Genomic DNA, 14,105 nt, shown 5'->3' on the forward strand with positions numbered 1-14,105 from the left:
ACCCCATTCCTACAAAACTGCTCAAAGAAGTCCTGCCATTAATTAATGCTTCGATCTTAAATATGATCAACCTATCTCTAATAATCGGCTATGTACCACAGGCCTTCAAGCTGGCTGTAGTTAAACCTTTACTCAAAAAGCATCTCTAGACCCAGCAGTCTTAGCTAATTATAGGCCAATCTCCAACCTTCCTTTATATCAAACATCCTTGAAAGAGTAGTTGTCAAACAGCTAACAGATCATCTGCAGAGGTTTATTTGAAGAGTTTCAGTCAGGTTTCAGAGCTCATCACAGCACAGAAACAGCTTTAGTGAAGGTTACAAATGATCTTCTTATGGCCTCTGACAGTGGACTCATCTCTGTGCTTGTCCTGCTAGACCTCAGTGCAGCGTTCGATACTGTCGACCATAATATCCTATTAGAGCGATTAGAACATGCTGTAGGTATTACAGGTACTGTGCTGCAGTGGTTTGTATCATATCTATCTAATAGACTCCAGTTTGTGCATGTAAATGGAGAGTCCTCTTCACACACTGAGGTTAATTATGGAGTTCCACAGGGTTCAGTGCTAGGACCAATTCTGTTTACATTATACATGCTTCCCTTATGCTGGGCTCACACTGTGCGATTTTTGGCCCATTTTGAGCTGATTTTTGAGTCGTGCAACCGTTTTGGCGATCGGCCCGATTTTGGCCTTCATCGTGCATTGTGTAGTATACGTGGGGTAACAAGAAGCGATTGACACCTCACGACCAGCTCCCGATCATCAATCGCTTGGTCGTGAGGATTTCAAATCCTCGCGACCGTCGTGAGGGTGTCACCGCAGTTTATCACACTGCGCACGCGCAAACACAAATGTCAGCGAAAAAGACGGCGCAGCACGACAGTGCAGCGTGTGATCTGGACACAAGCGATGGAGGGACAACTTGTAGAACTTTGGAAAGCTCATCCGAGCCTTTTCGATGTGGCCTCACAAAATGATCACGACCACAACAACCGTGAAAATAGTTGGATCGACACTGCTGCTCAATCACAGCTGATCATGTTTTTCATTAGCAATTTAGCAAAGTTGATGGTGGTGGTGTGTCTGTGTGAGTGAAAGACAGAGAGGGAGAGCGAGCGACAGAATTTCTGTTATAACCTTCATTTTATGGACGCACAGTGTGACTCAGGTCGCATCAGAGCATCGGGCCGTATAGTGTGAGACCCTGCATCGTGACCTATGAACTTCTAACCCCTGCGAGTCAATCGTGCAGTTTGAGCAGGAGCTGAATCGCACGACTGAAAAAAATCGCACAGTGTCTGCCCAGCTTTAGGCAGCATCATTAGAAGACATAGCATACATTTACACTGCTATGCTGATGACACCCAGCTCTATCTGTCCATCTGTGAGTTTTTCCTTTCCAGTCACCTTTCTCACTCACTATGTATTAACAGACCTCTCTGCATTGGATCATATCTGTTATTAACCTCTGTCTCTCTTCCACAGCATGTCTTTATCCTGTCTTCCTTCTCTCACACCAACCAATCACAGCAGATGGCCCCGCCCCTCCCTGAGCCTGGGTCTGCTGGAGGTTTCTTCCTGTTAAAAGGGAGTTTTTCCTTCCCACTGTCGCCAAAGTGCTGCTCATAGGGGGTCATGTGATTGTTGGGCTTTTCTCTGTATCTATTATTGTAGGGTCTACTGTACAATATAAAGCGCCTTGAGGCGACTGGTGTTGTGATTTGGCGCTGTATAAATAAAACTGAATTGAATTCAAACAATACATCTTTATGTTTTCTCTGTAGCTAAGTTCCATTTCTGGGTAAAGCTTGTTTTTAAGTGTGAACCTGTCGATCCTGAACCACAGACTCTGCGTTGGGACTTCCCATGATGCACTGAACATATCTCCTCCAGCATTTACATGGCTGTTCCTTGATGATCCTGGTTCTGTCAGAGACCTCTACCTGTAAAAATGGAGCTCTTCCTTCCCACTGTTGACAAGTGCTAGTTTATCCGAGGGTGTGCCCTCCAATGCTGTCATAGGTCACAATAGTCGGTGCCATAATAAATTGCGTAAAAACAAACGCACCTATGCTCCTACGTTTAGACTTCTCTGACATAATTAAGAACAGCTCAGGCTCAGGTGAGCAGCAGCACACTAACAAAGGGAAAGGTGGCCGTTTACGTAATCCTGACAAAGTTACGCAGTTGTCGCTGGACACGCGCGCGTTCAGCTTGGACTCTGTCAGATGTTTGACTTCCGGTGTCGCGCGGCAAGTGGGTGGCGGCGAATGCCTCCCTGTGCACGTGCCTCTGACGTTTACGTGCACATCGCTCATTAAACGTATTTTCGTGCTTTTTTTTTATCGCACATCACCAGAGCTTTAACGTGGGAAGACTAAGGTTAAAGCAAAACACGCTAGCGTCGCCGTGTCCGCGTGTAAAGTCAGCTACCGAGTTTATTGCGCTTCTCCCCGTAGTTTCACATCGCCGCAGAAAGCGTTTGTTCACACTTGCTGCCCTGCCCGTCTTTAATCTGGTTTAAAATGACTACACTGAGCCTGCTGACGTTCATGCCACACTGACACCGCAGCACAGGATGGAGAGGTGTACTCACTGCTGGATGGAGCCTCTCTGTGTTTGTCTCCACATGAAGCAGCGTCGCGGTGTTTTCCTCCTCACTCTCTCTTCTCACACTCTCTCATGCTTCTTGTTTACTGTCTTATCCGGGGATTTTCACCTTCCCCTCACTGCAAAACATGCATCGCTTCATGACAACTTTATATATTTATTTAAGCGCGTGGTGGAGGCTGCCATCTCCTGGCAGATGTGTGGCACTGGCTCCCGGCTGGGTGTCCGCGGTTATGTAACGCGACATAAAGCGGTCAGACGATGCCACGTAAAGCAGATAAAGCGTGCTGTGGATTAGAGTGGGAATGGTTTCAAATGTGTGCGTCAATTTGTGTTGTGTTGTCACTCTTACTTACATTTATCAGACCGATGATGTTTTCTCCGTCCTCCTCCTGTGCCGTCAGTGATCTCATTGAACACCCTGAGAGACAGACCGTCGCTGTGTTTTTAAGAGAAGACCAATTAGATTTAGCCCTTTAGGCACAGATGTGTTGTAAATGTAAACTGTTATATTTATAGTAATGGGTCTTTGATATACAAAAACTGTAAGTATTATTACCATCCTGAATACTACAGAGCTGCCACCAAAGCTGGAGCAGGAGAGAGCTCGCAAGTGTTTGTGTGTTATGGAGGCAAATTTAAATTCATGTCTGCAGACTGTTCGACATCTGGGTCCCGTTCAGCAAAGAAGCAAAAATGGGAAGGAAAGAGACATGGCAGCCAGCATGTGGATAAAATGTCATCCTCGTAACCTCAAGCCACATCTCATGAACTGAGTCAGGGCTCTAACAGTTGAAAACGTATCGGGTTATTTATCCCCAACACTGTCGCTGTCACTGTCACTTATCAGGTCAGACGTGCGAGTCTCCTGTCGGACAGCAGACGAGGCGCCAGCTAAACAACAACATCAGCTGGTTATAAAGTTCTGTACACTAATGTTAGGCTTGGTGTCCAGAAATCACACGTTCTCCCTGATAAACATTTAGATTACGTTCTTACATGATTTGAGAGTTTATTCGCTAAGTGTCTGTGTCCAACAATGTTAGATCCACTTCAATACAATTATCACTAGCACAGGCTAACAGCTGTAAAAACAGCGGCAGAGCTGAGGCAGCATTTTCACTTCTATGCAGATGAACCCCAAATCTAAACTGCGGTCAAGTGAGCCCTCACTTACGAAGTCGCAGTCAAGCTAGCCGCCCCGCCAGCCGCACCGAAAATGTGGTTGCACTACTCTTACGCATATTACGGTATGGGTGAAGACTGGCTTAGAAACGCAGTGTTTTGTGTCCTGACACTATTTTACTTCACAATCCACTCCCAGTTTTAGTGTATCTCCACTTTCCCCCCTGTGATCCACAGCCCAAATTACTGTATGATTCAGAGAAAATTAACAATAAAATTTACCCAATTTACTCAACTATACTTTTAATGTCCTCATCTTTGAGCTCAGATTACAGGAAAACTGAAAGAGGTGACGCAGATATCTCACTGGATTATGACTCTGGGTGACCCCCACTCTGCACCCTGTGATCCACAGCCAAAATTACTGTACAGTTTTTGAGAAAATTCATAGCAAAATCTTCCCATTGTGCTTTACTGTACTCCACATATTAACATCTTTGAGCTCCGATTACAGGAAAATTGTAAGAGGTGACGCAGATATTTCACTGGATTCTGACTCTAGGCTGTCGCCACTCTTCACCCTGTGATCCACAGCCAAAATTACTGTACGGATTTCTGATAAAATTAAATCCTATTCCATTACCAAACAAAATGAGTTCATTGAAGTATTTGCTTAACTACAAGAAATGTCTTTCCACACACAATTTAAATTTTTCAAAATGTCATTCACACACCACCTCAAGTATCAACTTCAGTTTTAGACATTATTTATTCAGTGCTTAATCACAACAATAGTCAACTTAAGGCACTTACATAATAAGTTAAACCTTACAATAATACATACAGAGAAAAACCCAACAATCATATGACCCCCTATGAGCAACAGTGGGAAGGAAAAACTCCCTTTTAACAGGAAGAAACCTCCGGCAGAACCAGGCTCAGGGAGGGGCGGGGCCATCTGCCTCAACCGGTCAGGGTGAGAAATTACATTTCTCATATTACTGATTTCTCATATTACTACTACACAGTTTAGATACACTCAACAAAAATATAAACGCAACACCTTTGTTACTGCTCCCATTCCCCATGGGATGGACGTAGAGACCGAAAATTCATTCCAGATACACAATATAACCATCCCTCCCAAACAGTGGTCACAAATCAGTCCAAATGTGTGGTAGTGGGCACATCTGCTATATTGAGATAATCCATCCCACCTCACAGGTGTGCCACATCAGGATGCTGATCTGACATCATGAGTAGTGCACAGGTGTACCTCAGACTGCCCACAACAAAAGGCCACCCTGGAATGTGCAGTCCACACATTTGGACTGATTTGTGACCACTGTTTGGGAGGGATGGTTATATTGTGTATCTGGAATGAATTTTCGGTCTCTACGTCCATCCCATGGGGAATGGGAGCAGTAACAAAGGTGTTGCGTTTATATTTTTGTTGAGTGTATCTAAACTGTGTAGTAGTAATATGAGAAATCAGTAATCTGAGAAATGTAATTTCTCACCCTGACCGGTTGAGGCAGATGGCCCCGCCCCTCCCTGAGCCTGGTTCTGCCGGAGGTTTCTTCCTGTTAAAAGGGAGTTTTTCCTTCCCACTGTTGCTCATAGGGGGTCATATGATTGTTGGGTTTTTCTCTGTATGTATTATTGTAAGGTTTAACTTATTATGTAAAGTGCCTTAAGGTGGCTATTGTTGTGATTAAGCACTGAATAAATAATGTCTAAAACTGAAGTTGATACTTGAGGTGGTGTGTGAATGACATTTTGAAAAATTTAAATTGTGTGTGGAAAGACATTTCTTGTAGTTAAGCAAATACTTCAATGAACTCATTTTGTTTGGTAATGGAATAGGATTTAATTTTATCAGAAATCCGTACAGTAATTTTGGCTGTGGATCACAGGGTGAAGAGTGGCGACAGCCTAGAGTCATAATCCAGTGAGATATCTGCGTCACCTCTTATAGTTTTCCTGTAATCTGAGCTCAAAGATGAGAATATATAGAGTACAGTAGAGTAAATTGTGCAAAGTTTACTATGAATTTTCTCAAAAACTGTACAGTAATTTTGGCTGTGGATCACAGGGTGCAGAGTGGGGGTCACCCAGAGTCAGAATCCAGTGAAATATCTGCGTCACCTCTTTCAGTTTTCCTGTAATCTGAGGTCAAAGATGAGGACATTAAAAGTATAGTTGAGTAAATTGGGTAAATTTTATTGTTAATTTTCTCTGAATCATACAGTAATTTGGGCTGTGGATCACAGGGGGGAAAGTGGAGATTAACCAAAACTGGGAGTGGATTGTGAAGTAAAATAGTGTCAGGACACAAAACACTGCGTTTCTAAGCCAGTCGGCACCGATACCGTAATATGCGTAAGAGTAGTGCAACAACATTTTAGGTGCGGCTGGCGGGGCGGCTAGCTTGACTGCGACTTCGTAAGTGAGGGCTCACTTGACCGCAGTAAATCTAACCGGCCATCAAGGCAGATAACACACAACAACTATTTAAACTGCAGGAATGTCTTATAGACATAAAGACCCGGATGACCGCTGATGTCCTCCTAAATTCAGATCAAACTGAGGTTCTTGTACTCGGCCCTGACAATCTTAGAACCAGATGTTTACTCTGGAACATGATGAAGAGGCATTTTTTTAAAAATGTATTGACAGCAATGTTGAACATTATTACACAGGAAAAAACAACTACACGTAAGATAATGACACTGTGACGCCTCTGCCTTTGTAAACAGAGGGACAGTAACTGTGTGTAAAACCTGCAGACAGTCAGATTAACAGTATTGTGTCTCTATCATTCTGCAATTCATCTCATGTAAACAGTAACGTGGCCACAGCGTGACGTGAAAAAAGCACATACCTTTGACGTTGCCTGAGGAACTCTGTATTCCTCGTCCACACGTAAACGCAAAAAAGGAGTTTAAAAAAATCTCAGTTTTCGGTGATTCGAAACATCGTTTACGAGGACGAAACAGCTGCGTTTTCAAAAATACCCGTGTAGGTGCGGACGCAGCGTAAAAGAGTTAGTAGTTTATTTTATTACTACCTGTAATTTATTGCAGATTACTTGTATTTGTTTAATTGTTTACTAAATATTTGAGGTGTGAAATAAATCGCAACGGAGCAAAATATGCGCGCGTGTGGTTGGAGGGTGTGTTTGCGGGGGGGCAACATTTTTCTTGTAAAGCAAAGCGGGGCCAGCAAAAAAAGTTTGGGGACCACTGGCCTACGCTAACTACAGATGAACAGCTGTCTGTCCTGTAGCAGCAAAGATCTGCACTGTGAGCGGGAGGGATAAAACTATTTGGTTTAACTGCGGTCTGAAATCTACTGACATCTAGTGGTGAGATTTTACACATTCTGCCTACATTTAGCTCCCTAAACATCTGGTGATGGTATCAGCCCCCAAACACAGAGTCTGATAAGGTTTATTATAAATGTGCCCTCTCAGCTTTCTTTATGGGGAGGCTTTAAAATTCAAGTTTCTCAGAGACAGAAATAGCACCTCTTTTTCCACCTAATGAGCCAAAGTGATGCAGTTCCCATGACATCTTAAAATAGTCACATTTAAACTCAGCGTTTAAACTGGCTCAGGATCAGTTTGTGTTTGTAGTGGACAAACTGCCTCCAAATATGGAGACATTTCTAGAAAAAATAAAATGATATAAAACACATTATTCAGTTTTAAATGAGCTATGGACGTTAACCAGGCGTACGGTGTGTGTGTGTGTGTCTCAGATGAGGCTGAGCAATGAGGAAGTGGAGCAGAAAGAGAGGAAGGGCAAAGTCAGGGAAGGAAACACGTGTGTGTTTCCAGTGTTCTTCTTTAATGATGCTGACTTTATAATAGGGCACCCCCAGGGCTGAACATGGCTTGGTGTCATTACCTTTTCATTTGACAACTCAAAAACCCCTTCCTGTTTTCGATGTTGCATGGCGTCATGGCACTCACACACGCACTCACACATGCACTCACACACGCACTCACACGTGCACTCACACGTGCACTCACACGTGCACTCACACATGCACACACACATGCACTCACACACGCACTCACACACGCACTCACACATGCACACACACACGCACACACACACGCACTCACACACGCACTCACACACGCACACACACATGCACACACACATGCACTCACACACGCACTCACACACGCACTCACACACACATGCACACACACACGCACTCACACATGCACTCACACACGCACTCACACACGCACTCACACACGCACACACACATGCACTCACACACGCACTCACACACGCACACACACATGCACTCACACATGCACTCACACACGCACACACACACGCACACACACATGCACTCACACACGCACACACACACGCACTCACACACACACGCACTCACACACGCACTCACACATGCACTCACACACGCACACACACATGCACACACACATGCACTCACACACGCACACACACACGCACTCACACACACACGCACTCACACACGCACTCACACATGCACTCACACACGCACTCACACACGCACTCACACACGCACTCACACACGCACTCACACACGCACACACACATGCACTCACACACGCACTCACACACGCACACACACACGCACTCACACACGCACTCACACACGCACTCACACACGCACTCACACACGCACTCACACATGCACTCACACATGCACTCACACACGCACTCACACATGCACTCACACACGCACTCACACATGCACTCACACATGCACTCACACACGCACTCACACACGCACACACACATGCACTCACACACGCACTCACACACGCACACACACATGCACTCACACATGCACTCACACACGCACACACACATGCACACTTAAAAACAGGCTCTGGTGACCAGTAAGGACAAGATCCCAGATGTGATGGCAGCAGGAGCAGCACAGCACTTTTAATTTTTGCAAATCAAAGGATGCACAGTCTCTGCACACATGAAACATAATGGAGTGCTGTGCTCATTTATTCACAGTGACAACAACATGCTGATTAATACGATTCACAACAACAAACATCCAGCGTGTGTGCGTGTGTGTGATTCCCGTATATTTAAACGCATCGACCCAGGTAGACATCCCAGCACTGCTCACCGATCACTTTGGGTTGTGGCTCGGAGCCACAGGGCTCTTCAGACACCGTGACGTTATTCCTTTAAAGTAATTACTCCTCCATTACACTGTCAGTAGAATCTGCATTCTTTTATTCTACTTCCAATCACTTACTAATGTGTTTTACAGTCAGTGTATTGATCACCGACCTCTCTGTTGGTGTAACTTACACAAACACTACCGTTGTTCCCTTATGGCTCATTCAACAGTTCACTGAGATCCCTGCTAAACATTTACTTATTTACATTAGTTACAAATAAGGAAATGCACTACTTTTGTAGTTTTAGCACCAAAATCTATTTACACAATGGCATCATTGGTGGCATAATATTCCCTTTTTGTGAAAGCTGCACCGCCTTCTGCTCTACGATGGCTGATCACGTTGCTACTCAAAGACATCGTGTTGGCTGAGTACATGATTGGTTTGACCAATCAAATCAAGAAGAACAGCAAAGCACATGAAACTTGAAGAACATAATCGTCACATTCAGTTGCATTTCCCTCGCTTTGCTCTGTTTGTTGTAGAAGGACAGTTTGAGGTATTGTAAATGTTTGCATCCAGTGGAACAGCTGTGGCTCAGGAGGTAGAGAGGCCAGTCCACTAATCGGACGATCATTGGAGCCTTGACTCCAGTCAGCATGTCAAAGACAATTGGAATAAAGCTTTGTGTGAAAATGGCTTTAAGAAAAGCACAATTTGGATCGTCCACTTATCACAGTTTCTCATTAATTGCTTAGCAGAGTACAAAAGTGCTTCATTTGGAGCTGTAGTTGCCTCCTGAGCCGTTTTGCACAGATGTGTAGATGGTATTCACATAAATGATATTGCTGAGCCTAAAGACTTCCCAGAGAACCAGGATCTAATCCCTCATTTCTACGGTCGCAGAGCCTTTTGAGAACCAGAGCACATTTTGACAGGTTTGAGTGCCAGTTGTTGTGTAGTGTTATTATCAGACGTGGAGTCATTTCTTTGAGAACCATGGCAGACACAGACTTTGGACTGCTTCTGTTTCATTACACATGATAGGCTCTCCCGTTGTCCAACATTGGAGCCAGCAGTTTTGTGGTACCGAGCTCGTTAGCACCAAAATATTTTAGCATTAGATGCTGCTTGAACGTGATGGCTTTAAATATACTGCCATCTTTATAGGTTATTTAACTGCAACTACTGTCTGGAAAACATGAAGTAAAGGTTAGTTGGATTTTTTTGAAAGTCTAAAATGCCGCAGAGGAATTCCCACCAGGGGACCGGAGGCAGTGTGCTACTTCAAAACATAACAAGTGTATACATGAGGTGATCTCACCTCTGTGTCTTGAGTGCCGAGATAACTTCATGGATAATCAACAAGTTCTACATAATAGTCTAAAAGAAACATATATGTCAGCCAGTAGGTCAGTATCTCTCTGTGAATCTATGATCTGCCATTTTTCGCCGTCTCTTCTTACGCCGTCTCCCGGCGACACCATCAAAGCAGGTGACCATCATGACGTTGGCCTTGCAGAGGCTGACCTTGCGCTCCAGCCGCGCCGTCACCAACTCAAGTGCTTCCAGATGCTCCAGGGAGTCCACCTCGAACGTCTGCCATAGGTCGACTGGGGAAGGACAATAAGGGTCAGTGTGCCGCGTATACTTCTGTGTGTTACTGTATGAGCAAAAAGGAGGATGAATGAAATCGTGGAGGTCAAAGTTCACATGGTAGATTTTTCTCAGACCCACAAAAGTCATCATTGCATTACAAAACATTCTCATACTGTAAGAACTGCTTTGCCAGCAGGGCAGTTTGTTGGTGTGACAGCCTCTTATTCCTTAACAGCATCACGTGCTCTGTGATTAAAGCATAATATAAAATGTCACATACTAATGGTGCTAATGAGAAGTGTGGATGCTGCTCCTGTAAAAGGAGGCTACAGCCTGCTGCATATAACAAGCTGATTACTTGCTTATTCACTGAAGTGCGAGCTCAGATGATTAGTCATTGAACCAGTTAATCAGCTGATTGCTCATGTTTTAATCATTTCAGTCACCTTTCAAGCAAAATCACCCAGTTACAGAATTATGTCTTCATATTTATTTTATGGCTAAACTATACAGAAATGTTACAACAGGTCCTACAAAACGATACGATACGAGATGAGATGAGATGCTCTCCATCTGTGTGCAAGCCTAGTACGAGCCAGAACAGTAAAGTACATTTGTATTGTAGCCTGTGTTTTATAGCCTATAATGGCTGAGAGACCAGTGTATAAGCTGTGTACCAGTATGTCAGTATGTTGGCACCAGATTTGCCAGATACACATTGCATAGCTACGCTAGAGTTAGCTCGCTAACCAGCCCGGGTGTTTATTATGGTGTGAACACAGACTGTACATAAAAGATGAACATAGCTTCTGAGTCTAAAAAATGAAGCCATTGAGGAAGTGCCTTAAACCTGTATTACCTATCACGGCCAGCAGAGGCGTCCCTGTGGGTACATACATGTTATAATGAAGTCTTCTCTGTTCTCTTGCTCTAACACCATTAAATGTATTCTCCTGTTAATTATATGGACTCAGCTGCTACCAACAAGTCTTGATGACTTTAACACTATGGTCCTTCTCAGAGTCAGAAAGTAAAGTCCAGTGACTCAGGGTAAGCCCGGAGGCTAGCCTGAGTGTGCAGCGCTCCTCGATTTCACGGTCAGGTCGGCCACGCATAGCTTCTGGTTTCAAAAGTTAAGATGAAGGTAGTGAAAGGTTAAGGTTCACAACAGGACTTCATTGATACTGAGCGACTGCTGATGGATATGTCCGTGTTTTTATATCGCCTGTGTGAAGTTTTGCTACCTAACACCGTGGCTAGCTGGTTAAGCTCAGGACGCTTGCTCATTATCAGTGTCACTGGCAAAGTACTATGCAAAGATATATATACAGTCCTTAAACTGAAACGGGCTGTTTTACACCTGGAAAAAACCCAAAACAGAAATCAAAGTTCCAAACATGAACTCAGTGATGACGATGGCTCCACCGTTGTTGTTGATCACGCCAAAAATTGCCTGTTTCAGTTTGTTTTTAATGAACTTAATGCCCATTTCCTCCTCTTGCTTGTTGCCATTTTTCAACTGGTCTTAAGCTTTTAGGACTGTATATATTTGCTGGTGACCAGTGGACTCGTTTCTGTTAGATATTGTTGCTCATTGTTGTCGCTGGAACTGAGAGAGACATTAATGGAAGGCAGGGAGAAGTGTGGAAGCCAAAGGCTGTTCGAGGAAGCTAAATCTAGATGACGACTACTCTTTTCAGATATTAGCAATAACAGTTACAGTTAGTTTTTAAAGAAACTCCACTGACACTCGTGGTTCCACATGGCGGGCTCCAGCATGAGGCGGCGTTTGGCCAGCTCCAGCTCTCTCCTCAGGTTGTTGTATTTGGCTCGGACTTCGGAGATCCTCTGCTGACGGTGCTCCAGGAGCTTCAGCTTGGCGCTGAAGCATGTGGGCCCCTGAAAGCAGAAACACAACCCTTTTCACTTTTTTTATTTATTCAAAGATTTTTAAAACACAGCTGAAATTAAGTAAATTTAATTTACTCTCACCATTTAAACAATGAGCCCTGGAATACTGTATATGAGTACTTTGTAGGTTTTAATGAAAAACAGCATCCACCTCTCAGCTGCTCTTCATATAAACATCATGTTAGGGCAGAGATGGGGGGAGCATGGCAGTCGTTTGGGGGTGGGGGGAGGGGGGGTCAATAAATCCATATTTACAGTTTTTAAAATCTGGTGTTTTACCTCCATTCTGCTCTGCTTGTTCTACGTCTTTGTTCGCCGCTGCAGCACTGACCCAGTTTACCCCATGTGGTCATTAAAATTGTATCAAAGTTGCCTGAGACTGGTGGAGGCAGGGAGGCGTCTCACGGGGCCAGACCTCTCGTCGTGGGACATTACGTCACCACATGGACCCTGTTTTGCTATCAAGCGCATTTTAAATGCCAGACGGTCTTTTATGCGAGGTTTACACAGTCAGCTTATCAAGCATGCTCTTCTTCTGCAGCATCGTGCAAAAATACTCCCACGAGTGGGAGATGTTTGGTCTCCTAAGACATTTCTGTCTATGATTTACTCACGACGGACTCCTTTTGTATTTCTCTCCCATTTAATATGTTTACTGGATTCATATTCTTCGGACTACGTTGCAGAAGGAAAAAATGTGCCACATTTATCATCAATCATATAAGAAAACAAAGTTTTATGAGACACACATTACATTTAAAATGGGTGGAAATGAATATATGTTAAAGGTATGAAGACCTTGTAGCTGCTCAGTACAAACACAGGGTTAAATTGTGATTTGCTCAATAACTCGACTTCCAGTTTTTGGAATATAATTTTCATGAGTTAATCTATGACCTCGAGACACTGGAGGCACCTCATTATTACTGTCAGTAGTGCGTCGTTGTTGTTTTTAAGCACTTTTTGCTGTTTAAAAATACTGTAAAGTATTTGTGTTTCTTATGTTGTAAATTTGCTCGGGACTCTTATTCCTTGTTTATTCTAAGCTTTGTGGGAACCTGCACGCTGTCTGTCACTTTGCTGCTGTAACGCGTGAATTTCCCCAGTGAGGGACAATAAAGGATATTTCTATTTTATTTATCTTATTCTACTCTTATTCGCTGTGGTCTGTTAAGTTGACACCATAGCTGAGGTTTCTCGCCTCACAATATCTGCGGCGTCTCCTCAAATCTCTGCAACAGAGACGGCAGATCATTTCAATTTATTCCATTTAATATATCAAAAAATGATATTGTGGCAGCATTAACGCCGGTCCTTTTATTCCATAACAAAAAATGGTTACTTACCATTTCGAATACAAAAAGAGAACTAACTGAGTTCTACGTCACAAACAAAACAACAACCACAATCCTGTTTTTGTGGCTGTTCTCGCTCGTTGCTCGCAGAGGTTATAAAGGTCATACTGTTTATTATGTAATGCCCTTTAACCTCCAACAAAAAAAAATCAAAATAAACCCAGCACCTGTTTGCCAGCACCTGCTCTTTCCTGCATCCTCTGTACATTGTCGATCTCATAGACCTTGATCTCGTAGGCCTCTGGGATTCCTTGATCCATCCAGCGAGACCGCAGACCGCTAGCCGAGCGTCTCAGGGTCAGAGGTGAATCATGGGAAAGGTGGCGCTGCTGAGTACCTGGAGCCAAGA

General features: G+C 43.9%; 2 protein-coding genes across 5 annotated transcripts in view; both read right to left on the bottom strand.

Moving 5' to 3' along the window:
* The window catches only part of cnstb (consortin, connexin sorting protein b), a 19,552-nt gene extending 16,499 nt beyond the window's left edge, over positions 1-3,053 (bottom strand). The window contains exon 1 of one of the 2 annotated variants that reach the window (XM_085247553.1): positions 2,971-3,053. The gene's annotated coding sequence lies outside the window, so the exon portion shown is untranslated. Of the gene's footprint in view, positions 1-2,600; positions 2,762-2,970 lie in introns of those variants that run through there. The other variant, XM_085247550.1, reaches the window with a different exon arrangement.
* Positions 3,054-8,667: 5,614 nt separating this feature from the next.
* The window catches only part of kif26bb (kinesin family member 26Bb), a 29,680-nt gene continuing 24,242 nt past the window's right edge, over positions 8,668-14,105 (bottom strand). For 2 of the 3 annotated variants that reach the window (XM_085247546.1, XM_085247547.1), the window contains 3 exons: positions 13,924-14,093; positions 12,239-12,389; positions 8,668-10,504 (listed from right to left, as the gene is read on the bottom strand). In XM_085247546.1, coding sequence (XP_085103672.1) covers positions 10,305-10,504; positions 12,239-12,389; positions 13,924-14,093 — 521 coding nt within the window. In that variant the 3' untranslated portion in view covers positions 8,668-10,304. The remainder of the gene's footprint in view (positions 10,505-12,238; positions 12,390-13,923; positions 14,094-14,105) is intronic. The other variant, XM_085247548.1, reaches the window with a different exon arrangement.

This window comes from Mchenga conophoros, linkage group LG15, assembly GCF_057382185.1.
Source record: "Mchenga conophoros isolate Kocher_MC1m ecotype Shallow Benthic linkage group LG15, M_conophoros_male_GT1.1, whole genome shotgun sequence".
In the NCBI taxonomy this organism is placed as follows: Eukaryota; Metazoa; Chordata; class Actinopteri; order Cichliformes; family Cichlidae; genus Mchenga; species Mchenga conophoros.